The 26,011-nt window shown below is 41.4% G+C and overlaps 1 protein-coding gene across 1 annotated transcript in view; it reads right to left on the bottom strand.

The window, feature by feature from the left end:
• The window catches only part of ADAMTS3 (ADAM metallopeptidase with thrombospondin type 1 motif 3), a 233,316-nt gene that overhangs the window by 33,027 nt on the left and 174,278 nt on the right, over nt 1–26,011 (bottom strand). The window contains exons 16-20 of the mRNA XM_075608092.1: nt 21,845–21,925; nt 18,478–18,641; nt 10,094–10,259; nt 7,391–7,523; nt 927–1,134 (exon numbers count right to left, since the gene is read on the bottom strand). Of these exons, the coding sequence (XP_075464207.1) occupies nt 927–1,134; nt 7,391–7,523; nt 10,094–10,259; nt 18,478–18,641; nt 21,845–21,925 (752 nt within the window). The remainder of the gene's footprint in view (nt 1–926; nt 1,135–7,390; nt 7,524–10,093; nt 10,260–18,477; nt 18,642–21,844; nt 21,926–26,011) is intronic.

A 26,011-nucleotide genomic window follows, 5' to 3' on the forward strand; every position in this document is an offset into this window, starting at 1 on the left:
CAGACCACGTGGATCCGTGAGACGCTGTGAGGGATGGAGACGTGAGGCACAGATTCTCTCAACTGTACCTGAGAGCCCTCATCCTGTAAGTAGGATTTCAGGGTTCTAAGCAGGGGGGTGATTGAAAAAAGCCATACCACGCCATGTGCGTGTCCTGCTGTCTTTTTTCTCTATGATTACAGAAACATCATAATACCAGATCAGACAACACCCCTGCCTGTCCACCAAACTATCAGGATCATCTATCTGGCATAGGAAGCCTTACCAAAGACTGCCCAATTGGTTCACGGTATTGGGGTTCATTGGACTTTATTCACAGCGCCTGGGACAATTTATTTGTATGTTTCTTTGGTTCATACGGGTTTGGAATAGCCTGTTGATTTTTTTGTCCCATAGGCTGCTTTTATTATTTGTTGACCACTTTAGGGCTATTCACCTTAATTTGTAATCACTTTTCATTCACATTGTAGATTAGCGCTTTTTAGAGGGTTTATAATTGTTTGTTTGTTATTAAATTGAGCAATGTGCCCGTTCACGAAAATTCTGCAAAAATACGTAATTAACGACAAATGTGTTAAAGATTTAGAGAAGCACATTTAAACATTTCTAGTTAATGCCTTATTCAATGTCCATATTTCATTTGCCAACTATTCAGATCCTAAATTGGAACCTGCATCATCCGACAGAGGATTATTTGTGCTCGTGAAAGCTGGCATCATAGCATCAGTGTCTAGTGCATCCCAAATGACATGGAAAGTTCAGATTTGGGGATCAAGACATTTAAAAAAAAATGAGTATTGGAGATTGCATAAATAATTAAATGATATGGTGCACCTGCAATTTTTAATTTTTTCATTGCATTTGCATTTAACATCTCACTCCTGTAAGATGTTACTAAATACAGTAAGACATCCTCATGTTCTTACCTCAGACCAGGCACCAGTTTTCCACTGTGCAGGACATGGTGTTCGATTGCACGGTCTTCTGCTTTCAGAGCGATCTCCATTGCAGTATTTGCTGTGAACTGAACGATTTGTACCATCATGAAGTGGCTGAATGCACCGCACTGCCCGTATTTGAAAGCCTGAACCTCCACAGCTTTTTGTGCAGTGCTCCCATTCATCTGCTATCCAACTAACAGGAGAATAAAACACAACCGATGAGAACTAGAAAACGTATAATTGATTAATTATTTAGATGAAACAAAAAGTACAGTAATTAATGGTCCATGAAATATACCCAGACTGTAGACTAACAGCCATATATAGTAGTACCAAACCTTACGGATACTCATGAATTAGCACCACTTGGTCACAGAGACATCTATAATTATAGCTACAAAAAAGGTTCTAAAAAAAGATAAATCTTCATGTGGATAGCCATAGAAAAATGCTGTGCTTCCCAGTCTACATATCTCCTACAAATACATTAATTAGACAAAAGGTATATGAATATCCTCTCTATTAAAGGGTCTAGAAAGCAATTGTAAGGATCCGGGAGACACGCCGCCACGGGCGCGCTCCCGCCTTACCTACATCTAACATCACGGCCCCACTCCCTGCGGCACGTCTTCGGGACCCGCGTCTGCCATCAGCAGCGCTATGCGTAGGCGCGCATCCGGCTCTCTACCAAGGACAGTGGCGGAGGGTTTTGCCTCCAGGTTGCGCTCATGCAGGTCAGCTGCGGCGCGCGCACGTCACGCATTCAAGCTGCATGCAAGATCTGCGTCAACTACCTCATCAAATAGTTTAGCCAGCACCTGTCTCCTGCACCACTTCCCAATCTCCGCTTGCGCTGAGGACACGCCTCCTCTCTGCCTCTCCTCTCATTGGTGCCTCTTCCTCATATATGCTCAGCTGTGCCACTGGCATATTGGCTGAGCATAATCATAGCTGTGTTGTGTTCACCTCTTCTCTGCCTCCACAGTCTTGCTATCCTTGCTCTGTGTATCAACCCGGCTTCGCTTTTAGACTCCGCTCTTCCATACTCCTGAGCCCGGCTATCTATGACAATCCGCACCTCTCCAACCCTGACCTCAGCTAACAGTACCTTCAACGATCCGTACCTCTCCAACCCAGACCTAGGCAAGTATACTGACCATCCGTACCTCTCCAACACCGACCTGGCTACCTCGACCAACCAACACTCCAGACGTGCCCTTGTGGCTTTGGGTGGCCTTTCTATCCATTCCCACCTCAGCCCCGAGGTACCGCATTGTTTGTGGTGAGCACACCGTGACAGTATGCTTAGCCTTACAAACATGGGCCCCTCTGAGGTAGAGCAAGTCTTGACTTCACACGCCAACATGTTCACTAAACTAGAGAAGTATCTAGAGCAGAATGACCGACGGATGGACTTGCTACAGCAGAACCTTCTTTCTCTCACTGTCCAGGCACAAACTCCTTCTCCCATCCCCAGTTTCTTCTGCTTCTGCTCCCACCATTGTGTCTACTACCAATTCTTCTGAACCACGACTCCCGAATGCTATGCTGGAGACCCTCGGGTGCAGAGGGTTCTTAAACCAATGCTTCATTCAGTTTGAGATTGTACCTTCTCGCTTTCCATCCCAATGATCCAAGGTGGCATACATCATCTCCCTACTCACAGACGACACCCTGGCTTGGGCTTCCCCCATCTGGGAGCAAAGGTCGGACCTAACGCAAGACATCTGACTATTCACCAGGGAGTTCCGTAGAGTCTTCGACACACCTCTTCTCTTTTTCATATCTCCCAGCGAAATTGTCCGGTCGCCAGAAACGCCCTGGTGTTTCGTACCATTGCCACAGAGACCAGATGGAATAACAAAGCATTGTCATCAGCCTTCTGGCAAGGTCTTTCGGAGTCACTAAAGGATGAACTCGCTGTACAAGAGCGCCCAATGGATCTTGAGGAACGTATCACTGTCTGCATTCGTGAAGATCTAACGCTTGCAAGAAAGGAGGTCCGAACGATCCCCTCATCGCCAACTGGTGCCCAGATAGTCGTCTCTCCTCTTTGATACGTCGGAAGCTTCTGACTCCGACTCTCCTGAACCCATGCAACTCAGTGGTAATAAACTGTCCCCCTCTGAGAAGCAACGCCGACGCAGGGCCGGACTCTGTCTGTACTGTGGCAATCCCGGGCATCAAGTGCTCCTTTGTCCCCACAAGTCAGGAAAAGCCAACTCCCAATGAGGTCCAGGGGAGTCTCATTGGGAACAGTCTCCATATCCCCTATCACCAAAGAGATCTTGCCGACCAAGATTTTGATTCCAGTTTCTCTTACGGGTGAGAACTTTCAGGCCACCGCGCTGGCATTTGTGGATTCAGGGTCTGGAGGCAACTTTATCAACCAGGGTTTCACAGAGAGGAACAACATCCCGCTTATCCGCAAGAGGGTTCTGGTAGGATTGTAAGCCATCGACGGACGACCATTACAACCAGCCTTCATTTCCCTGTAGAACATTCCCTTCCACTTACTGACAGGGAAGGACCACAAGGTGGCAATCCATCTGGATGTGATTCACACCCCTTCGGTTCAAGTGATCCTGGGCCTTCCCTGGCTTTAACGGCATAATCCCTGCATCGACTCTACTGTACCAATAAAGAACCTATCCAGTGGAGTACCCTTTGTGCTAAGAGCTGTGTGGTTCCAGTCCATAAGATATGTGGGTTGGTCACCCCTGGAGAAGAGACAAGTCTGCATCCCGAGATATACGCGGACTTTCGGGATGTTTTTGACAAGGCACGATCTGAGGTTCTACCACTGCACCGCTCCTTCGATTGTCCTATCGATCTTTTGCCTGGTTCTGTTCTTCCTAGGAGCAGGTCTTATCCACTCTCATTCCTGGAGACTAAAGCCATGAACGAATACATTCAAGAAAATCTTAAAATGGGGTTCATGTGGAAGTCCTCTTCAGCCGGAGCAGGATTCTTTTTCATTAAAAAAAGACGGATCTCTTCACCCATGCATCGACTTTAGAGGGCTTATCAAGATTACCCTCAAGAACCGTTACCCTTTACCATTGATCTCAGAACTTTTCGACCGCCGTCAAGGGTCAACCATCTTTACCAAGTTGGACTTGTGTGGGGCCTACAATTTGGTGAGAATTTGCCAGGGTAACGAATGGAAAACAGCCTTCAACACACAAGATGGTCATTATGAGTACCTCGTCATGCCCTTTGGTCTCTTCAACGCTCCTGCCGTCTTCCAAGACTTTGTCAACAAGATTTTCTGGGACCTTCTCAACCAGTTCCTTATTGTCTAATTGGAAGACATAATGATTTTCTCCAAGTCTGTTCAAATACACATCAGTCACGTGAAACAGGTACTATTACGCCTTCGTGAAAATCATCTCTTTACCAAATTGGAGAAACGCCAATTCAATCGAACATCTACAGCATTCTCGGGATATATCATCTCCGACTCTGGGTTCAACATGGATCCAGCTAAACTCAAGGCAGTCCTAGACTGGCATCGGCCTACTACGCTCAATGCCATAATATTTTTTGGGCTTCGCAAATTATTATTGCAGATTTATCCGGAATTTTTAATCTACCGTAGCCCCAATCACAGCCTTCACCAAGAAAGGTGCGAAGTCTGCTTCTTGGCCACCAGCCGCCATTAATGATTTCGACCACCTGAAAAAGATCTTTCATGTCGGCTCCTATCCTCATACATCCAGATCCCAAGCTACCATTTACCTTGGAGGTGGATGCGTCTGATGTCGGGGCCAGAGCCATCTTATCCCAAAGAAAGTCACCTGAGGCCAGGCTCCACCCTGCGCCTTTATTTCCAAAAAAAAAAAAAAATCTGCCAAGAAGAATTATGACGTGGGTAACTGGGAACTCCAGGCTATCAAGCTTGCTCTCGAAGAATTTAGGCACCTGGAAGGTACGGAGAGCCCTATCACCATCTTAACCGATCACAAGAATCTGCTCTATATAGAAGGCGCTCGTCAAGCTTGCTGGTCACTCTTTTGTCCCCGCTTCAATTACATTATCTCCTTTGTACAGGTTCCAAAAACCTGAAAGCCGATACTCTTTCATGTCAGTTTCTAGCCGAAGATAAGTCAGAGGATCACCCAAAGACAGTTCTTCCTTCTAAGTACATTCTCTCTGCTAACACATTTGACGTACTGGATGACATTCTTCAGGACCAATCCCGTATTCCAGAGGGTCTCGAAGTTCCAGAGGGTCGCCTTTTCACCTCACCACTATACCGTAGGAAAGTCCTACAGTGGGGTCATTCCTCCAAATCTTCTGGACACCCAGGTACCAGAAGAACCACCGATGTTGTGGAACGAACCTTCTGATGGCTCTGCATTCAAGGAGACATTAAAGAATTTGTCAAGACATGTTCCTCGTGTGCCTGAAACAAAACGTCCCAGAGCAAACCACCTGGACTCTTACAACCTCGTCCCATCCCAGATCGCCCTTGGAACTATTTGTCTATGGACTTTATAGTAGAGCTACTGTACCTGCTTCCAAGGGGATGAATACCATTCTTGTCATCGTTGATCGCTTCTCCAAGCAGACACACTTCATCCCTTTGAGAGGTCTTCCTAATTCTTCCAAGCTCACTGATATTTTTGTCAAGGAGATCTTTCGCCTACATGGGGTACCACAAACCATCGTCTCCGACCGAGGGTCACAATTTATTTCCAGGTTCTGGCATTCCTTTTCTCAAAGGATGGGCATCTTATTACATTTTTCTTCAGAGTATAATCCCAAACCAATGGTCAGACGGGGAGAGAACCAACCAAACTTTGGAGCAGTAACTGCATTGTTTCGTCTCGGACACCCAGGATAACTGGACGGATCTTCTTCCCTGGGCCGAATTTGCACACAATTCGCTGCGCAACGAATCCACCCGAAAGTTGTCCTTTTTCATAAATTATGAATTCCATCCATCCCAACTTCTGATGCTCTCTTCCTCTCCTGGGGTACAAGCAGCGCATAACAGAATTCATCTCCTACAGGATTCATGGAAAGGTATCCAGGAGAATCTTAGAACTGCAACCGCTAGACAAAAACTCCAGGCAGACCTCCATCGTTGCAAGATCCAGGAATTTAGCCCAGGAGACAGGGTGTGGATATGGTTCAACAACAGACGCCTCAAGGGGCCTATGCTCAAACAGGCACCCAGGTTCCTTGGACCCTATCCCATAGTGGAGAGAATCAATCAGGTGGCATATCGCCTATGCCTTCCTCTGTCAATGAAGATTCCTCTAGTGTTTCACGTTTCTCTACTGAAACCAGTCTTCCAGAGCTCTTAATTTCCCGACTCTTCCTCACCTCCAGCACATCTTCTCGTACAGGGGCAACAAGAATACGAGATTCAATCCATAGTGCTGAATTCCCCATCACCGTCTCCATGCACCAGGACTTCTTCGACGGTTCCATCTGAGGTATCCCATGAAACCTTCCTGGAGTCACGAAGAGGTTGCTCCTGAAGGAGAAGGGGGGGACTGTAAGGATCCGGGTGTCACGCTGCCCTGGGCGTGCTCCTACCTTACCTCCATCTAGCATCACAGCCCCCACTCACTGCGGCATGTCTTCGGGACCCACGTCAGCCCTCAGGAGCACTGCACGCAGGCACGCATCCGGCTCTCTGCCTAAAACAGAGGCGGAGGGTCCCGCCCCAAGGTTGCGCTTGCGCACGGTCAGCGTCGGCGCAATGCGCGCACGTGACGCATGCACACCGCACACAAGCTCCGCGTCAACTACCTCATCAAATAGTTTAGCCAGCACCTGGCTCCTGCACCACTTCCCAATCTCCGCTTGCGCTGAGGACACGCCTCCTCTCCACCTCTCCTCTCATTGGTGCCTCTTCCTCATATATGCTCAGCTGTGCCACTGGCACATTGGCTGAGCATAATCATAGTTGCACTGTGTTTACCTTTTCTCTGCCTCCACAGTCTTGCCTTGTCTTGCTGTTCCTCGCTCTGTGTACTGACCCGGCTTCGCTTTTGGACACCACTCTTCCGTACTCCTGAGCCTGGCTATCTATGACAATCCACACCTCTCCAACCCTGACTTTGGCACTCAGACAATGACCATTCTCCTCTCTCCAACCCAGACCTCGGCTAATAGTACCTGCAACGATCTGTACCTCTCCAACCCGGCTACCTCAACCAACCTACATTCCAGACGCGCCCTCGTGGCTGTGGGTGGCGTTTCTATCCATTCCCACCTCAGCCCTGCAGTCCCTCCTTGTTTGTGGTGAGCACACTGTCACAGCAATATAACAAATTACAAAGCAATGCATTGCAGATCCAATTGGCAGAGATTAGATTAACACAATACAAGTAAATGTTCATTCATTAGCCTATTTGATTTTCTACTTTTTATTGCTTGTTTGCCTTCCTATCCTGATACAACAAGAGAAGTTAAATGGAATTAGAACTCACACTGGCTGTGTGCATTCATGAAGATTGCACATTCTGCGAATAGGCTTAGGCTTCTTATTGGCTTCGCAGAAGCTGCGGTGAACCATTTTGGTATTACTTTTCCTGCGACATCCATATTTTGTGTACTGAAAACCTTAAAGTGTAAACACAGAAAAAAATATTTGTAGTGCAAAATATAAAAAATAATGTTTTCGGTTTACATTGGCAAAGTGACTATTCAAAGCCTTAACACGCACACTCCAATATGCCCTAAATACAATGGGGTCTATTTATCCAAGTCTGCTAGCAGCAAAAATAGGAGAATATTGGCCCACAGAATAGCACCAGATTTATTAAAGTATCTTATTAAAAGCAATGGAAATGTTTTCTTTGATACATCTGGAAATGGCCCTGCCCCAGTTTTGCAGCTAGAAAAAAATATTAATATCTAGATCCGTATTACATTTTGAATGTATTGAGCAAGAGATTTGTGCATCTGTCCTGTTTTGTAAATAGCTTTTCCTAGACACCGTATGCTATATATATATATATGTACACACACACACACACATATATATATATCCTTCATATCCTTATCTTACTGCCTCAAAGTGGCGCGAAGCTGGCAACAAGTGTTCAAAAAGATGTATAGTGGCACTTGTGCTGGTAGGTTTAATTATAGTGCACAATGATTATAGAATACCTTGCTCAACCTACAGTAATTAAATACACAGATTTGGCAATGAGTGCGACCTAGGAGGTAACAGCAAATAGCAAAAGTGTACTGAAGTCTTACATCAAAAATAGAAATCTCATTCTTGTTGCATACCACATAATCATGAACTACAAGATAATTGATAAAAATGTAATAATTAACTTTTATTAAAATGCAGTACAGAGATAATGTACCTAAAATAGGATAGGTCTATAATATGACCAGAAAGATCTCCAACACAACAAAATACTAAAACTAAATTACTACTGTTAGCCTCTGAAGGCGCATCCCTCCAAATGCTGATATAAATCCTTCAGCAGGATGTGGCATGCATCCTAAATAGTAATCAGAAGAAATGAATGTTAACCACCTTGCTAAGTGCTATTTAGTAGGTAGTTCTCCAATTAGGCACTATGATTAGGTGGTGGTGAATTGGCTCAATGAGCTAAAAGGCAAATCAATCACTATTGTGATATAGCAGTGTTTTTTGCGGTACAATGTAACCGTCATTCTTATTGCTGAAAAAATGTTAACCACGCTAGAACCTACTAATCAGTTGGTAATGCTAACATATCTAGATCAAAGTAAAGGGAGTTACATAATGTTTAAAATACTATTATAAGGCAGCAGATGTAGCAAAGAAAGTGTCATAGTTCTGTAGAGACAGTGAACTAAGTATCAGTAGTTACAATAATAGAATATGACTATAATAAAAGCTATACTTGGCGGTCAATTATTTCACCACTATAATACTTGTTAGTTTAAAAGACTGATCATAGATCAGTGTATTAATTAAATACCGAAAATTACGACAGTTCTTTAAAACACATGGTTTAAACACCTGTATTGTTGTATAAAACAGATATTGTTAGCATGCTAGGGTGGTTTATGCAGTCAAACTCACTGAAGAGCAGGATAGTTGGACCTTGATTAGCTAATTCGCTTTTGATCTTTACAATGAATGTCTATTCCGAACATGTCGCACGGCTTAGATGAACACCCCCAACTGTTAGAGCAGAGGGACGCCTGAGTTCACGGGCAATTTAAACCACATACTGTACTGCACCGACACACTTTATTCGAGCAAATACCCGGTATGTACCTGGCAGATACCTGGAATAAGCCACTACTAACCTCTGACAAGCCCCGTTGCATTTGCCTTCCCAGCCTGGGTTCATGCCTGGCTGATGGGCGGCTGATCTGTTAAATGATAATGATTAGGATTTAATAGGCTGCAATGCTTTGCGTGTCTACCAGATGGCATAAATTCATGAATTGTAATGCAGTTTATATATATATACTGTGCAGTATTGCAGCCAGCGGGAATAAAATGCTTCAATCCCTGCTTGGAAAATAACTCAATGTACTCGGGCAGAAAACAGTCACAAACCTCAATACACCCGGGTATACCCGAATTCGTGGGACTAGCCAAGCTCGAATAAAGTGTGTCGCCAGTGTAGATACAAAATTTAGCAGATCTCTCACACTCAGGTGCTGCAGACCGCCAGTCTCTGTAAACCGCAGCTGATTGCTGGACTCTGGTGGTGCGCACCGGGAACCCTTCTGATGAGAGCAGCGGGAACAAGAAGAGCTGACACACAGGTGTCTGTAGAGGCATAGATAACACCGCTAGAAGTTGGATCAAAATAGCTAGTAAAGCACCCAAAGCAGTGGATATGAGCTCGAACAGGCTCCGATCTAACTGCTCAGATGCTGCCAGGAGTGCCAGGGAGTACTCGAAGTGGATCATAGGTAACCGATATCAAACTGTGACGTTACGAACCCGAAGTACTGTACATTTCACTGTAGAAACAGCACCCTGGAAGAAGCTCATATTTACTGTATGTAATGCTTTCTTAACAGAGTTAGCTAAACTACTAAACTTACAGTAGGTGTATTTTAAAAATGGAAATCACCATTTGAATGACATAACTAACATTTCCATTGTTTATTTTATCAATACCTTACATGTTAATAATATCAAACTAAAGTTTTGGTAAATTCCTTACCTCCGCCACACGGTTTTGAGCACTGAGACCAACTCTTTAACGCCCACTCAAAAGAGTCTAATTCTTCCTGGAGCACGTTGTTGTTACTTATTGTAGGCACAGAGTCCTCATGAATGATATATTTATAAGTCAAGCTGGACTTAGTGTCATTCTCCTGGGGTATAACCTTTACAAATGACAATACAGAGCAAATGTATATTATAATGTAATAACATTGTTTATATTCTCACAGGGCCTGAAAATTAGCACATTTAGACGCAAGACCACAAAAGGTTTAGCACGCCTCAGCTTCCAGTCATATGAATGGGGTAAAGGTGTGATAAAGCTTAGCAACCTTCTGTGGATCTGGGCCTAAGAAAGAAAAATATAAAATAAATCTATATGACACAGTTAGACATTTGTTTTAAGAAACGTGGTGGGTTTTTTTTCTCACTAAAATGCATTTGGTACAGTCAGTCTGCTAATGAGCATTAAGGAAGAGCTGATTAGATCCACACGTTTACAACTTTTTTAGTGAATGAAGTAAATCAATAAAAGTTTAAAGAAAAATACATTTGATGAATGTTACCAGATGGTGTTTTCCGTTTTTGGGAATCCAACACCCCGAATCTCTGAAATCTGAACAAAATCTATCATGATGTTATTAGCTACTTGTTTAGCGGTGTTGGATTCCAAAAATCTCAAATGTATAGTACAATTGACACAAATGGTGTCACTTTCATCTTGCGTCAATGTATCAAGGGCTTTGTTCCTAGTTTTGCGCCGCCTGCAATTTGCGGTGAGTGACAATAGGATAAGTGAGGGAGGAGTTACACGATGAGATGTACTGTAGCAAACTATGCATCATATTTGTATCTTATATTGTCTTAAAAAATACTTGTGGGTCACATTGCTTAACATTTTACGCCAAATATAAGAAACACTTTTATACTGTACATTTGATGTAAATGCGAGCAGAAAATTGAGTAATACGTCACAGAAACTCCTATTTGCATTTTCTTGATGTCGACACATCTCTCTCATCAATTTAAATCATCTTCTTTCTATTTTAATGTCAGAGGTGCTATAACAATGAACTTATGGCCTTCTAGAACAGACAGGTCTAAATATTAAAAGGAAACCGTTACAATAAAGAGATCATTACACAATTAAACAAAATCTTCTTCAACAGTGCGGGAGTAATGGCTTAGTACCTACATGCTTTTATACTCGTGTACTATTGGTATTATATTTTAGATACATTTATGTTTCTAGGTTCCTTGTGTTGACTTTAAGAGTCACTATTTTAATACAAACAAAAAAAACATCCCGAGACAAGAACAGAGCCCCCTTAAACTAGCACTCTATTGGTAGAATTATGACTGAATTAAAATGTAACATTTAATGGGCAAATAGTTAAAATAAATGGGACAAAACTAAACATACAGACAAATAGAAACAGAATGTACAAACACAATTAATAATGGGGAAAATATGTGTGCCACAGTTGTAGGTATAAACCCCTGATGGACTGGGGTAAGGTTCAGCAACCACTGTGTTGAAACCAATATGTATGGATGTTGCTTATTGGGTTTAACCCATGGTAAACAGGATCAGGTTTTTAGATGGCTGAGATGTATTGCCTATATTAGTAAACCTGTACTGTATGTTGGTATCAAGCAGTCTGCTAATAAATCTGTCACAATTCACTGATACCAGAACACTGATGCTGAGGTGGTGAATACATGTGATAGTGTATAATGGTTCTTGCTTATATTTAGTACATAGGGCCTCATGCAGTGAGTGTTCATAAGTCAGTTATCGACCACTTATCGCCCAAAATGCCTTCTCTGATTCAGAAAGCGTTGATAAGTGGGCGATAAATGCCTGAATCGCCAAAAACACTTTTGAACAAAATCAAATCGCCGACTGAGCGGCGATAAGCCACTTATTGACAATTTTCAGAATGTTCATAAACACGCGCGATTCTAGTAGCCGCGAGTAGGTTATCGCTGCCTATCGCGGCCCTAGAATGGCGATTTTGTCCCCAAATCTAAACGCCAGGAAAAGTTGGCAAGTTGGTGGGGAGAAGCGTCGACAAGGCAGCGGTACGGAAGTTAGAATTTTTGAGGACATTTTTCCTGCTAGGATTGATGCCGGGAGTCTCCAGAGCTGATACCAATCGGCATGCATCCGATGCAGGAAAAATGCATTTACAGCCCACTTCATTACCTTAGCGGCTAACCACTAAGGCAATGAAGGTGTTAACCACCCGTGCCAGGCTTATTGTGGGTAGTGGGGGTGGGTGAAGGGGGTATTTGGCTCCTGGTGGGTGTTTAGGCCTTGTGGGGGGGGCGGTTGCGGGTGGACTTAACCCCTCCATTAGCTTAGCAGTTAATACTGCTACGGTAATATAGGGGTTAACCCACCTGCTACTCACCCGCAAGGCCTAAACACCAATCCTTGGGGCTAATACCCCTTCACACCCCCCCGCTACCCACAATAAAAACAATACACACACAATAGCCCCAATACCCACCTACTAGGCCACAATAAACATAGCAATATTTAATAAACACCCCCCGTGCCCCCCATAATGTAAAACCATTAATTATTTTTTAACATACAGGATTCATACCCCAGACCAACGGGGCTCCCCGGTGGGCCCGACGGGTGTCCGCAGGCCCCACAGTGCACCAGAGGGGGAGCCCACAGGTGTCACCGGTTGGTCCCCACTAAGCGCCGTTGGCATCCAGGAGGTCCCCTCGGGTCACCGTGGGCCACAATAGGGTCCACAGGTGGGCTCACAGGTGTCACCCCCACAGGTGTCTGAGGCCCCTGGGTGGTCCCCAGGTCATCCCCACAGGTGTCCGAGGGCCTTCGGATGGTTCCCACGGAGGTCTAGGGGCCCTCGGATAGTACCTGCGGGCCTGCAGAGCCCCCGGTTCTTCCCCACAGGTGTCCCCCATGGGTACGCAGGTGGTACCTGTGGGTTTCCGGGGTTCCTCAGGTGGTCTCCATAGGTCCCCGCAGACCTAAAATTCCAACCCTGTATGTCAACAAATAAAACATGGCCTACATTTCAATCAATCCCCCCCCCAAACACTTACAGTACAGTAATGGGCAAAATAACTATTATCCAGATATGGATAATAGATTATTTGCCCATTATTAAACACAACATTAACCAGCATAAATAAAGTAAATAAATACAGTTCTACTTACCACAGCAATATGATGGGCATCCTCGTCATGATAAAGCAGGTCCCTGACCTCCATTGCCATAAAGCATACATACATAAGAAATACAATTTAATGGCCCCTAACATCTTAATCACTTTAGCGTTTAATAACCAGAATAGTAATTAAGGGATTAACCCACCCTGCCCACTACCCACTCGGGAGGCCTAAGCACCCACCCCAGATCCACTATACCCATTAAGTAGTATAGTGGTACATCATACCCATATATTAATATGGCCATGATAAGCACTATAGCACTCAATGGGCACCCTAATCAAAATAAATTAATGCTCCAAACTCACAATAATAAAACATTACAAAACGAAATAAAAAAAAAACAATTCTCTAAATAAAAACACTAACCAGCTAATCCAATTAATACAAGCAATAACCAGATCAACAATGAATTAATTAAACTATTAACAAATCAAAGCAATTAATAAAACAACAAGGAATTATTTCAAACAGTAACAAATCAAACCAATTAATTATTAAAACAACTTGGAATTGTAACAGTAACCAATCAAAAAAATACACTTAACCGGCGCCTATAATAATATAAAACCCATAAATCACCAGTGGTGAACTCTGACCAAATAAAGGTCCAGTCCTTGATATCCAATCAGTGTGCGGGGTAGATCTTGAATGAAGTCTCACAGCACATACAAACAAACACAAAGAGCAATCATAGTGTAACACTACGGCTGAGTCCATGGTGACTACAGCCTTGCGGAGGCGCGCTGAGGCTGAGGGAAAGCGGGTGTTTTCCCTGGCCTTAGTTCGCGCGCCATCCGGGGGCGTGTCAGGGGCGGGTCAGTGACGTCACGGAGCTGGCTCGCCCTCGTTGGGCGAACCGCTCACGTGACCGGCCCTGCGCTCCCATGAGCGTCAAAACAAATATTGTATTGTCAGCTACGCTTCCGCATGCCTGCGGAAGCGTGCGCGAGCTCCTGCTAAAGCCGCTCTCATTGCGGCTGCAGGGGCTCGCTGCCGAGCGTCAGTGCGGGTCAGCACGGGCCAGCGCCTAAGCGCTGACCATGCCCGAGGCCTAACAAACATAGCACTAAGCACCAAGCACCAAACCAAAAATATCTACACAGTAAACACAAACAAAGAATAACTAAATAACTGTTTCAAGTTAATAGTAAAAGTTATGTTAAAATAATTATTACTTAAATAGACAAACAATTGCCTACAAGACAAAAGAACATTGGCTGCGGCAATCCCATCCGGCAGGAGTAAAATTGAAATATCCGAAACACAACATTAAACGCATTAGGGTACAGATCAATAGATTATTAGGACAATATTTTTTTGGCATTTCTTGCTTTGTATTCATGTTGATTTTTGCGATGTCAGTTTATTATATGGATGGCATTGTTTGGTATTTTGCTGCTTATTTAAATAAAATGTTGGCGATTGATTTTCGATTTTAATTAAAGCCGCAGTTCAAGCAATATCCTGCATGTGTGTTTTTTTTAATAAATCAGTTCTGTAGTAAGAATATACTTTTAGCATTTTCTGTTTAAAAAAAAAAAACAACTTTGAAAGACCAATTTTCTTGTATTCTATTTTAACAAGCATGTTTGTTGCTATAGCAACCATTCCCCAGATCTAAAGATGTCACCAAACTTTGCCGATCAATAGACGGAGAACGAATTGACTGGTAGCTATGCAGTTCTTTAGGTAAGTAGAGATTGCCCACATGAAACTATTAAAGTAAAAAAAAAAAAAAAAAACTAGGAGCTTGAACTGCAGTTTTAATGATGTCTTTTGTTGGCTAATGCATTTAATGGTTGTGTTTCAGATACTTTTTAATAATTAATTTCTTTGAAGGTTAATGTTTCAATAAATTAATTGCTGTTGTATAAATTAATTGTTTTGATTGGTTACTGTTACAATTAATTCTGAGTTGTTTTAATAATTGGTTTGATTGGTTACTGTTTGAAATAATTCCTTGTTGTTTTATTAATTGCTTTGATTGGTCAATGGTTGAATTAATTCATTGTTGATCTGGTTATTGCTTGTATTAATTGGATTAGCTGGCTAGTGTTTTTATTTAGTGAATTGTGTTTTTTTTTTTCGTTTTGTAATGTTTTATTATTGTGTGTTTGGAGCATTAATTTATTTTGATTAGGGTGCCCATTGAGTGCTATAGAGGATTATCATGCCCATATTATTATATATAAATGTCCCGCGTCACGTGATCGGGATATCCCCATGCATAGGAGATAACAGCACCTCATAAAGGGCCCTGTATCTTGGGAAGAAGGGGGTCCCCAGACCTCAAACCAACACGGTTCTGCTCCGGAGACCCCCTGCAAATCTACACTAGTAATACAATGTAGATTAAAAAACATCATTTTCGGGCGAGATTTTTGCTGGGAGAGGTGGCTCTCTCTGAGCAGCTCTCTCTGTAGCAGAAATGAATCACCGGGTAATGCCTTTTCAGAAGGTCAATCCAATTGCTGGCACTTTTGGAATTTTTCTATGACAGGTAATAAAGGCTTTCTGAATACCGTGATAGCAACGCTCCAAAAAATGGCGCTATAAATGGCCTGGCGATATTTTTTTGGATGCGATGTAGCGGTCAGCGCAAGATGTTGATCTCAGAAAATAAAGAGATAATGAAAACACAGAAATTAGTGCATGTATTAAATGGACACAGTCTGTCCTCTTGTGCATAGGTGGAAGGGGGGTGGGGGAGGGGAAGGAGGTGGGAGGGGGGGAGGGAGTGAGAGGTATTAACTTGATAAATGACAATAAAAAAGTAGTGGAACCTGACAAAGCATTATTTGCGAAACGCGTAGTTCCCTGCCGGTGCTCATTGTGTGTAGGACCCAGGCAGCCGCCGGACTTCCGGCAAGATCCCCCGACACCGGTCCTGCTGTCGGACGCGCCAGCGGGAGTTCATCGGGAAGGAAAGGGTCTACCGGATAGACCTACGGCTGGTTCTGGGCTGTTTTCGTTGTGTGTGAGTGTTCCAAAGTTTTATCTTTATTGCTGGAATAAATTATTTTATTGTAACTAATCCAGGCTCTGCCCATTTCTTGTTATATGGGCACCCGGGAGAGGAGCTATCCACACCTTGTCTCCACTGTGAGATAATGAGAAGGAGACGTGACTGATCATAAAAAGACTGACAGCACTTACTCACTGAGGGAAGGGGCTCACACAAGGCCGTGTGAGTTGTTCTTCCATTTTTATATATCCTCTACTGCTGGAGTATTCATATGTAGTTACCCATTTTACCATCCGCCTCTGAGGGAAGGGTCTCACATAAGGCCGTGTGAGTCACTGAGATATATGATTTTTGTTCCACTACTTTTTTATTGTCATTTATCAAGTTAATACCTCTCACTCCCTCCCCCCCTCCCACCTCCTTCCCCTCCCCCCCCTTCCACCTATGCACAAGAGGACAGACTGTGTCCATTTAATACATGCACTAATTTCTGTGTTTTCATTATCTCTTTATTTTCTGAGATCAACATCTTGCGCTGACCGCTACATCGTATCCATCGCCGCTATAAGAAGATCATGGGTTTCATCTTCTTCTTGGTCAAGCTGCAGAACTGTGACAAGGACTAGTATATACTCACTTCTTTGGTTTCTACACTAGCCCACAGGTGTTATACTTTTACACGCCACAGGTGGTAGTTAGGGAGCGCCCCAGCTTTGCTTTTTGTGATATTTTTTTGGAACCTTTACTGCATAGGCCCCATAGTGTTTATCGATACTCTCTTTTAATAGGCAGGATAGAAGGATAGTGAGTTAGGCTATATTCCCTATATTGACGAACCAGCCTATTAGCTTAGCTTAGAATAATTTGCTAATAAATAATTGCAAGTTTAAATTTAGTACTACGTGTCAGAGTTAGTTATGCAACATATATCATCCCTATATTAAAATTTAATTATAAATGACATAATGGCCTTATACGGATGTAGGTATACACTACTCCTAGTAGCAACTAACAGTTGCTCCTAATAGTTGAGTCATTCCATGGAATAAAGTTTCATCGCTTTTAACCTCGTTATATCAGGAGGTGTAGGATGGACTGTTATGCATGGCCACAGTTTTGGTTTTCATAGGTAAAACGCAGCACTGTGTATTTTAAATGCAGCCCGTTTCCCTAGATAAGGTTTAAGTAGTTCTGTATATGATGATCCCACAAGTGGTAGTTTCACTGTTGAAAGATACCTTTATGGTTGATGGTATTTAGGCAACAAAGCTTATGCAACCATGAATAGTATTCTTAATGTCGCCTATTGCTTCTATTTGGCATCATGCAGACCATAGATGCAATATATACTCAGAGTAGTTTGGCAGAATGTAGGGCCTTATTATAACGTAGCGGGACCTCACTGGGGATCCTAGATTGGTATCCCTGCCATACTATATAGTATCTGTTATTTAAATATAAAAATAGTGTATATCAGCTTTTGGAGGAAGCCCATCTCGTAGCCCGAGCTATGCACCGAGGTCGCACTATGGTGACGTCATCAGGGTCAACATACACAACATACCACGTACCAATAGAGTGCTAGTTTAAAGGGGTTCTGCTCTTGTCTCGGCAAGTTTTTGTTTGTTTTCAATTTATTAGCCCCAGGCACCTTTTTAAAACGACAAGACTATTGCAAGAGCCATCCTTTTTTCTCCCTTCCCCTTAATTAACTATGACTATTTTAATAAAATCCAGGGCTTATAATATAATGCAATGTTACAAAAATATATTCCTACATTGTGTATGCATTGGTAGTTTTCATTTATGACATAAGGTTAGTGCCGTTTCAATGAGATCACAATAAGTCTTAATTGTTGCAAAGAAAAATCAATGAATTCATTGAATATAGGTAAGGTGATATAGCAGCACTATGGTATGTCAGAGTTTCAAACCCAGTACTGCATTTGTTGCCTTATCACCATTGGCTACCACATTTCTCTATTGTTATCCTTTTATATATGCCCCTTCTTATTCTACTTTATGCTCTAGTGCATTTCCATTTTCAGAACTCCCCCATTCAAATGCTATAGTATAACTTAAGCACCCTTTCTCTACATCTTAAAGTATTTATCTAAGGTAAGCTACAGTGATTATTTAATTAGAGTCTATAATAAATCATATAATACTAAAACAATAAAACGTGCAAACTATAGCATACCAGCACCACAACTGCATCATGCAACGGTCCATCCGTGTGTACGGTTTCAATGTCGTCCTCAATGATGTATTCCCATTCCACACCAAGGTCTATGAAGGATCGTGACTTGGCTTCTTCTCCCTTCCCATTTAATATGTAATGTCCAGTGGCCTGGTTTTTAATGGCTACCAGAAAAAGAAAATATAGTGAATCTGTGCCCTTTCTCCTAAACTCTATTGCTCAAAGTTATTCTCTTTTATGCTGGAAATGTCTGCAACACTTTGCATTATGCTTGCAGAGCACTTGAATGTGTTGCATTAAATTACGAGGCTGCATTATTAAACTGTGATAGTGCCAATTGAAACTCATATTGACTTGAATTGGAGTTTCCTTATGACAATGCAGATTAGCACATCTTAAATAATAACCTGCTATAAAGTCTTATGCAATTTGTTGATGGCTGCCCAGTGTTAAAAAAAAGAGGTTTATAAGAATATAACTTTTTTAATGTTTTGTTTTCTAATTAAATTACCGTATTGACCCATATATAGTGCAAGGTTTTTCCGACAGAAATTGCCCTTCCAAACCCTGCACTCGCACTATATTTGCAGTCTAGCATTTATACTGGGGAAAAAATCCAAGATGGCCGTCGGGCTACAGTGACCAGACGTCCCGGTTTTGCAGGGACTGACCTGAGCCGGTATCCTCTCAGTTTGGCCGGGTAAGAAGGGAGCGGAAGTTGGAGGAGATCAGAGGAGGATGCAGCGGAGCCGATCAGATAAGAACAGCTGTACTGTAGCCGGCAGGAGAGAGGAGGAGAGTAGGCTGTCAGGCTGCTTAACAACTTCTGGGCACTCCTGCTCTGAGCTGCTCCTCTCTAGATCTCCTGGTTGTGTGTGTGTGTTTGTGTGTGTGGGTATGTCTGTGTATGTAAGTGTGTGTGTGTGTGTCGGTGGGTAAGTGTGTGTGTGTCTGTGTTGGTAAATGTGTGTGTGTGTGTGTCTGTGTTGGTGTGTGAAAAAAAGAGCTAAAACAGTAATATAATTGCCCCATAAAAATAAAAAAAAAACACCCCAGGCAAGGAGCAGGAGGAGGAAAAAAAGCCTTGAGGTATATTCGAGACCTTTCTTTTTCCCCCCTTTCTAAAACCTTCAAAACTGTAAGGGACATATTACAGGTATGTGCGAGGTCGCACTATATGCGGGCCAACACGGTATTTGTTTTGGTGAATGCTATCTTCTACGGAACAAATGACTTGACTTGTTCAATCTAAACTATATTATATTTGAAATTCCTGCTACTTAATTCCAGTTGTGTAAATGATGAACATTTGCCAGGTGCAAATTCAGTCTAGAGTAGCACCGCCCCAGTTCAAGACATAGTCCTGTGCCTGGAGAGGGCAGCAGAGCACTATGAATTTCTCCCCAAGGCCAACAAAATAGTTGGTCAGTTTAACATTCTGTACTTTGGCCACTGTTTCTCCAATGTAGAAACCTTGAAGCAGCTAAGGTAAAGGGTAAACATTCATGGAACTCTGAAACTCCTCCCCAGGCACAAGCAGGCGAGGAGGGCTGTACAGTTCTTGTCTGATCTCAAGTTGTATTCATTTTGTTATGTGGCAGAAATGTTTACTGAAAGAGGCTGGAATGTATTTGTACTTTATATGCTGTGTCTTTTTTGTTCTGTTCAAAATATGATTTTTAAGCAAAAGAAGACAGAATTATATAAAACATGTTGTTTGTGAAAAATTGTAATACACAAAAGTGCAGAGTAAATGAGTAATAGGCCATACCTTTATTATTTGGACTAAGCATTCATTTTATAAGACAAGCTTTCAAGAGCTCTCTCTCTCAGGTCGAGCAATTTCTGATTTACAAAATATTGAGTTAAACACAGATGTGATTTATCTCTGTGTTAAGCTCATTGAATCTCTGTAAATCATTATTGCTGACCTGAGGGAGAGAGAGCTCTCAAAAGCTTGTCTTATAATATCTATTATAAGTCCAAATAAAAAAGGTATCACCTAATACTGAAGTATTCATTTAATCTGCACTATCGCAACTGGACAAACACGGCTATTTCTACTTAGTTCATAATACACAATACACGTTCTACTCATTCAAATTATAATGTGTAATTGATGGAAGCATTCAGGTTGTGGGATACCACCAACAATTAAAAAATAGAATTAATATTATGCCTCTACGTATAGTTCTGGTGTTTGGTAGCTAGTCAGTACTGCTGTGGAATAGAGACGTGGAACAACCGAATGAATTTTGGCTCGGCTGACTTGCCATACTGTTTGGTTGCCATGCATAAACTTGTTGTCTAATTTATTGAGAGATAATTTCAACATGGGGACTGGTATGATGATAACCCAACTACTGCAGCTGGAATAGACTCAAAGTGAGAGTAGCTTATTGGCTCTTCTACATTCTGCTGGCCTTACAATAGTCTACATTTATGTTTGAACATACATTTTCGAGACAATTGAATACATGAACAAGATCTTTCAGTGGTATTAAAAATAACATACAACAGTTTTTATTGTAGTTCAATAAAGGTTGTTGCATCTCTTCATTAACACCAAGAACCTGTGAACCTACAGTACAAAAATCATTTTCTTGCAGCTACCAACACAATGTGCATGTTAACAAGATATGCTTGCTTTGCTCACACATCATATAAATGTGCAATCCCCACCAGGGTCTTTTGAATAAAACCGCAGGAAAAGAAAGTAGTTGTTAAAAGAAAAAAAGAAACGTTTCTCCAAAAATCCTCTTTATAAATATTTTAAGTAGGAAAAACATGCTATTGAATTTGCAGAAGGTAACAATTTATTTAATAATCAAGAGGAAGCTAAACTATTGCTTACTCTAGTAAGAAATGTCAGAAATTTGTAGCATTCCAGCAAACAACGAACGTATTTTGAGATGCCAATTGCATTAAAAGAGAAAATTATATCTGTGTAAAATGTTCTGCTTTCTTAAAAGGGAACATAAAAATCTGCAATTTTTTAAAATATACATTATATAGCATAACAATTAGGCCTTTAAAAAGAAATTATAGTTTATTGCAACATTTTCAACATACTATATTAAGGAAAATAAAACTGCAGCTGTGAGATTGCATTATAACGTTAATATAATGTCATGAATTTGACAAGAAGCATACAGGTTCAAGCATTGTGATTGTGAAAGCAACCGTTAGCATAATTGCTTAGCTATAATGTAAAATGTATGGCTATGCATACTTCAATGCATAACCACACAAAAAGGCTTACATACATTTTACAGTTCCTGTATGCACAGTCTTCCCCTCTCAATATGTCTGTTGGTTCCTGTTAACTTTCAGGAATGAGGCCAACCTCCAGGAGAGAAACACTTACCAAGAAAATGAGGAGAAGCCTCGTCTTCTTGGATAAACACATGTCTAGCACCAGGGGGGATATCAAACATCTTTAGGTACCCTATCCATGTGTTGTAATCACGGAGAAAGTAGAGAGAGAAAAAAAAATATTAGCTATGGTTAGTATAGCATTAAATAATAGAAAAGCCAAAATTAGCAGAAGAGGAAATCCAAAACCTACAACAAGCACAAGGTAAAATATGATTAGTGTATTTGTTTGTGACAAGTTGATATCCTTTGTCTTGCTTTTCCTAGAGGAAAAAAAGAACTTGTTACAAACATGCTGGAGTTTGTTATTTTGCCATATTTCGATGGAAAATAACAATACAGGACAAAATATTCATTTTTCTTATGTAAACCCATGACTTCTATAATAAGTAACCGTTTGATATAACTTGACATACAGTAATGTTTCTCCAAAGTTATAATGTCTGATCTGTATATGCATACAAACGACTGAAGTATATCTTGAACATATGAAACATGAACATTTTGCCTTTTCTGCTGCAGTGCTGGCTAAGAATTGTCCTACGAGCTTCAACCACTGACGTCTATAATCATCACAGATCTTCTGCAATCTGTGATGCCACTTACCCACAATATTTTTAGACTCCCTTGACTCAGATAGGGATATGTTTCGAGCTCCCTTAGGTAATGTGAATGCTCCTCTTGTTTTCCCTTAAATAGAGCAGCATTAATTAATGTACTGTACTGGCAACACGTCTCAACTTTTCATTGACTATTCTTTATTTCATGTATGTTTTATAATGCCTTTCAGTGCTAGAAAGGCCCAACACACAATGTATTTTATAGCATTACAATGCATTTCGGATGCCTTCAGCAACTTACATGTTTTTTTGTTTAAATATAATGTTAGAGGCATATTAGGCATATGTAATTATTAAGGTGAACTGCAGTTAGTGTAAAAAAAAAAGTACAGTAACTATCAATACTAGTCAATGAAAATAAGACAAAAAACTGCATTGATTATGTACTGTAGGTGATCGTAAGATACTTGCAGATCTCATTTTCCAGCAACAAGATTTCTTTTTGGCACCTCTTGCTTAATTGTTTTCCTGTAGGAAGAAGTTGATTAGACTATTTAATGACTGTATTGCCAGTACTAACGTAAAGCAGTAAACATCACATTAACAGTGAAACTTTGGTTCAAATGCGTCTTGTTGTCAGTTATCTCCAAACAGTGGATTACACATAGTACAGTCTTACATGCCTCCTAGTCATGCTCCTAAAAGCTGTCTTATAAAACAAACCATTTGCAAAATCAACCTTCTCCACAAATCTTCTCACAAAAATGGGGAGCACAATATTCCACATGAGATATTCAGTATAGAAGTGTATATATAGTGTAATACAGTATGAACACTTTCAATAAACTTGAGGAAAAGTTCAATCACTGAATTCACATGGCCCCATTAATTTAAAGGCAATTTGACAGATATAGTGTTGTGAATGGTACTTCAAACGGTAGGATAGTTTTCTATTGGACCCTTCTCAATACAATCCCTTTTTGGTAAGTGTGTGTTCTAAACCACGGATGCGAGAGACATCTTCAAGGCTGTCTTGGTGCCAGAGATGAGAATAGAGAGAACAACCAGTAGATCTAAATTTAGATCAAAAAGTTCTAAATTACATTTTTATGTATCAAAAGTAATCTTTAAAGTGTGCATTCACATATTTTAGCACTTAAACAGGCATATAAAGAAATTGCATGGGTGTATTACAGCTAGCAAGCTCTCTACTACTCAAGAGATGATCTCACTGCAGCTTTACTGGGACAAACAGTGTTGGTTTGCACTTCAGGTCTGTATGGCTCCGACAAAACAAAACACAGCGCACAACGCTCATCGTGAAAAATGTAAAAAACAATGTTTATATATTAAAAGGTTTCAAGGTTCTGCGTACATCAAAACAAAAATCAGACAACAGACGCTGATCCATGAGGTTGAGACTGCTACTCCTTGGTTCTATGTGTCACGGGAGACTCCTGTGGCGGGTAGGATCTCAGTGGCTGGAACAGCACGTGCGTAGTAGGGGTCACAAGCAGAGATCAGAGGCGGCAGTTAGCGAAGTCAGGTAACAAGCAGGGGTCCAAGACAGGCGGCAGGTAGCGAAGTCAGGTAACAAGCAGAGGTCCGAGGCAGGCGGCAGGTAGCGTAGTCAGGTAACAAGCAGAGGTCGGCAATGTGGAGACTGGAACAGGACTGGGGAGCAGGGACCGGTCTGGGGGCAGGGACTGAGAACGGGAACAAACAGGGACAAGCCAGATTACCAGCAAGGGCCTTTACTGTGAACAGACTATAATACAGGTACAGGAACAGATCAGGATCAAAGAAAGAGGCATGTGCAACGGAGTCTGACTTGAAGCAAAGGCATTTGAACCAACCAGGAAGCAGAAGCTATAAAGGACAGACAGGAGCAACAAGAAGACAGACAGGCAGACAGAGGAACCCAGAGGAAACAGAAGACAGCAGCACACCCAGTGGACAAAGAAGAACTATGGCTAGGCAGGAGGTCTAGGAGACCCTGACATTATGTAGTACTGGATATTTTAATTTTAGACTCTGGGGACTGTCTATTAGACAATTTGAGCATATTATCGGCTGAAAACCTACTCTGGTCATAGACTTATGATGTGGGGAAAGACATCTGATGATTTTGTTCCTGTGCAGTCCTAATCCAGTTCGCAATGAGTGGTAACAGCTACATTGTAGCATTCTGTGCCTGTTTACTTTTGATGTACGCAGAACCTTGAAATCTTTTAATATATAAACATTGTTTTTTTACATTTTTCACGATGAGCGTTGTGCGCTGTGTTTTGTTTTGTTGCTTCTAGTTACCCACGGTCCTGGGCTACCCTATGTAGAGCAGCAGACGATCTCTTATCTACTGATTGGTAACAGAGTTTCATCAGTAATATCACCTTTGTGTCACTTACCTGAGCATTTGGTGGTAATTCACAGTCACATATATGCACTTTTTTTAGTTAATTTTAGTTGCACACTTGTCTTTTATTGTTACTGTATGGCTCCGAGCTGGCGGTCCTCCCTCTCTGGTCTGCCAGTGAATCAACTTACATTTCACTTTAGGCTTCGTCAGGAAACGAAAAGATTACTTTTGATACATAAAAAGGTTCAACATCTACACTATTGGTTATTTTCTCTATTCTCATCTCTGATCGAGAGACGACCTCCAGGATGTCCCCCACATCTCTGGTTTAGAACACACACTTACCAAAGAAGGCTTGTATTGAGAAGGGTCCAATGGAAAATATCCTGCCGTTTGAAGTGCCATTCGCAACACTACAGTAAATCTGTCAACATACCTTTAAATTAACAGGGCCATGTGAGTTCAATGATTGAAGCTTTTCTTCAAGTTTATTCAAAGTGTAAATACCGTATTACACTATATACTTTATACATATTTTCTCTTTTATACTGAATATCTCAGCTGGAATCCTGTGATCCCCATTTTTGTCAGAGGATTTGTGGAGAGGAATGACTAGGATGCTTTAATTGGGTCTTTAATGCAGCAGTTTTTATGTTGATTTAAAAAAACAAAATATTCACTTTTAATCACTTATCGCAAATGAATGAATTAAGTAACCCTTCATTTATTTTTGGTCACTTTTTATCACATATATTGACAGAACAAACAGAAAGATTCCTCAATGAATGCGCTCAAAATGATGAAGTGAGAGTAAATGAAAACTTAAAATGACTATTAATTCAGTATAATATTGTAAAATATAGTTTGTACAGAGGGATGTGGTGAAGTGATCAAAGACCACTCCCTTATGACACACCAATTAATAATTCCAAATAATAATTTATAAGGAAGAAAGAACTAGGGAGACACTAGTCTGTGTAATACCTAATAGTTTGTAGGCTATCACATACAAGGATTAAATCCTGAGGAAATAGATACAGGAATCAGTATTGCAATACTATTTTCTAAAATAACTGATAGGGTACTATAGTACCTAATACCAGTACTGAATCCAAAAGGATATAATCTATTGCATAAAGTGTATGCCAAAATTGGAAGACCTATGATTCAAGACTAGTGTGTTGTGAAGGTACAAATGTGGTACGACGTATGGTCACTAAGCGAACTCAGACTAGTGAGA

Source organism: Ascaphus truei, chromosome 1 (assembly GCF_040206685.1).
Source record: "Ascaphus truei isolate aAscTru1 chromosome 1, aAscTru1.hap1, whole genome shotgun sequence".
In the NCBI taxonomy this organism is placed as follows: Eukaryota; Metazoa; Chordata; class Amphibia; order Anura; family Ascaphidae; genus Ascaphus; species Ascaphus truei.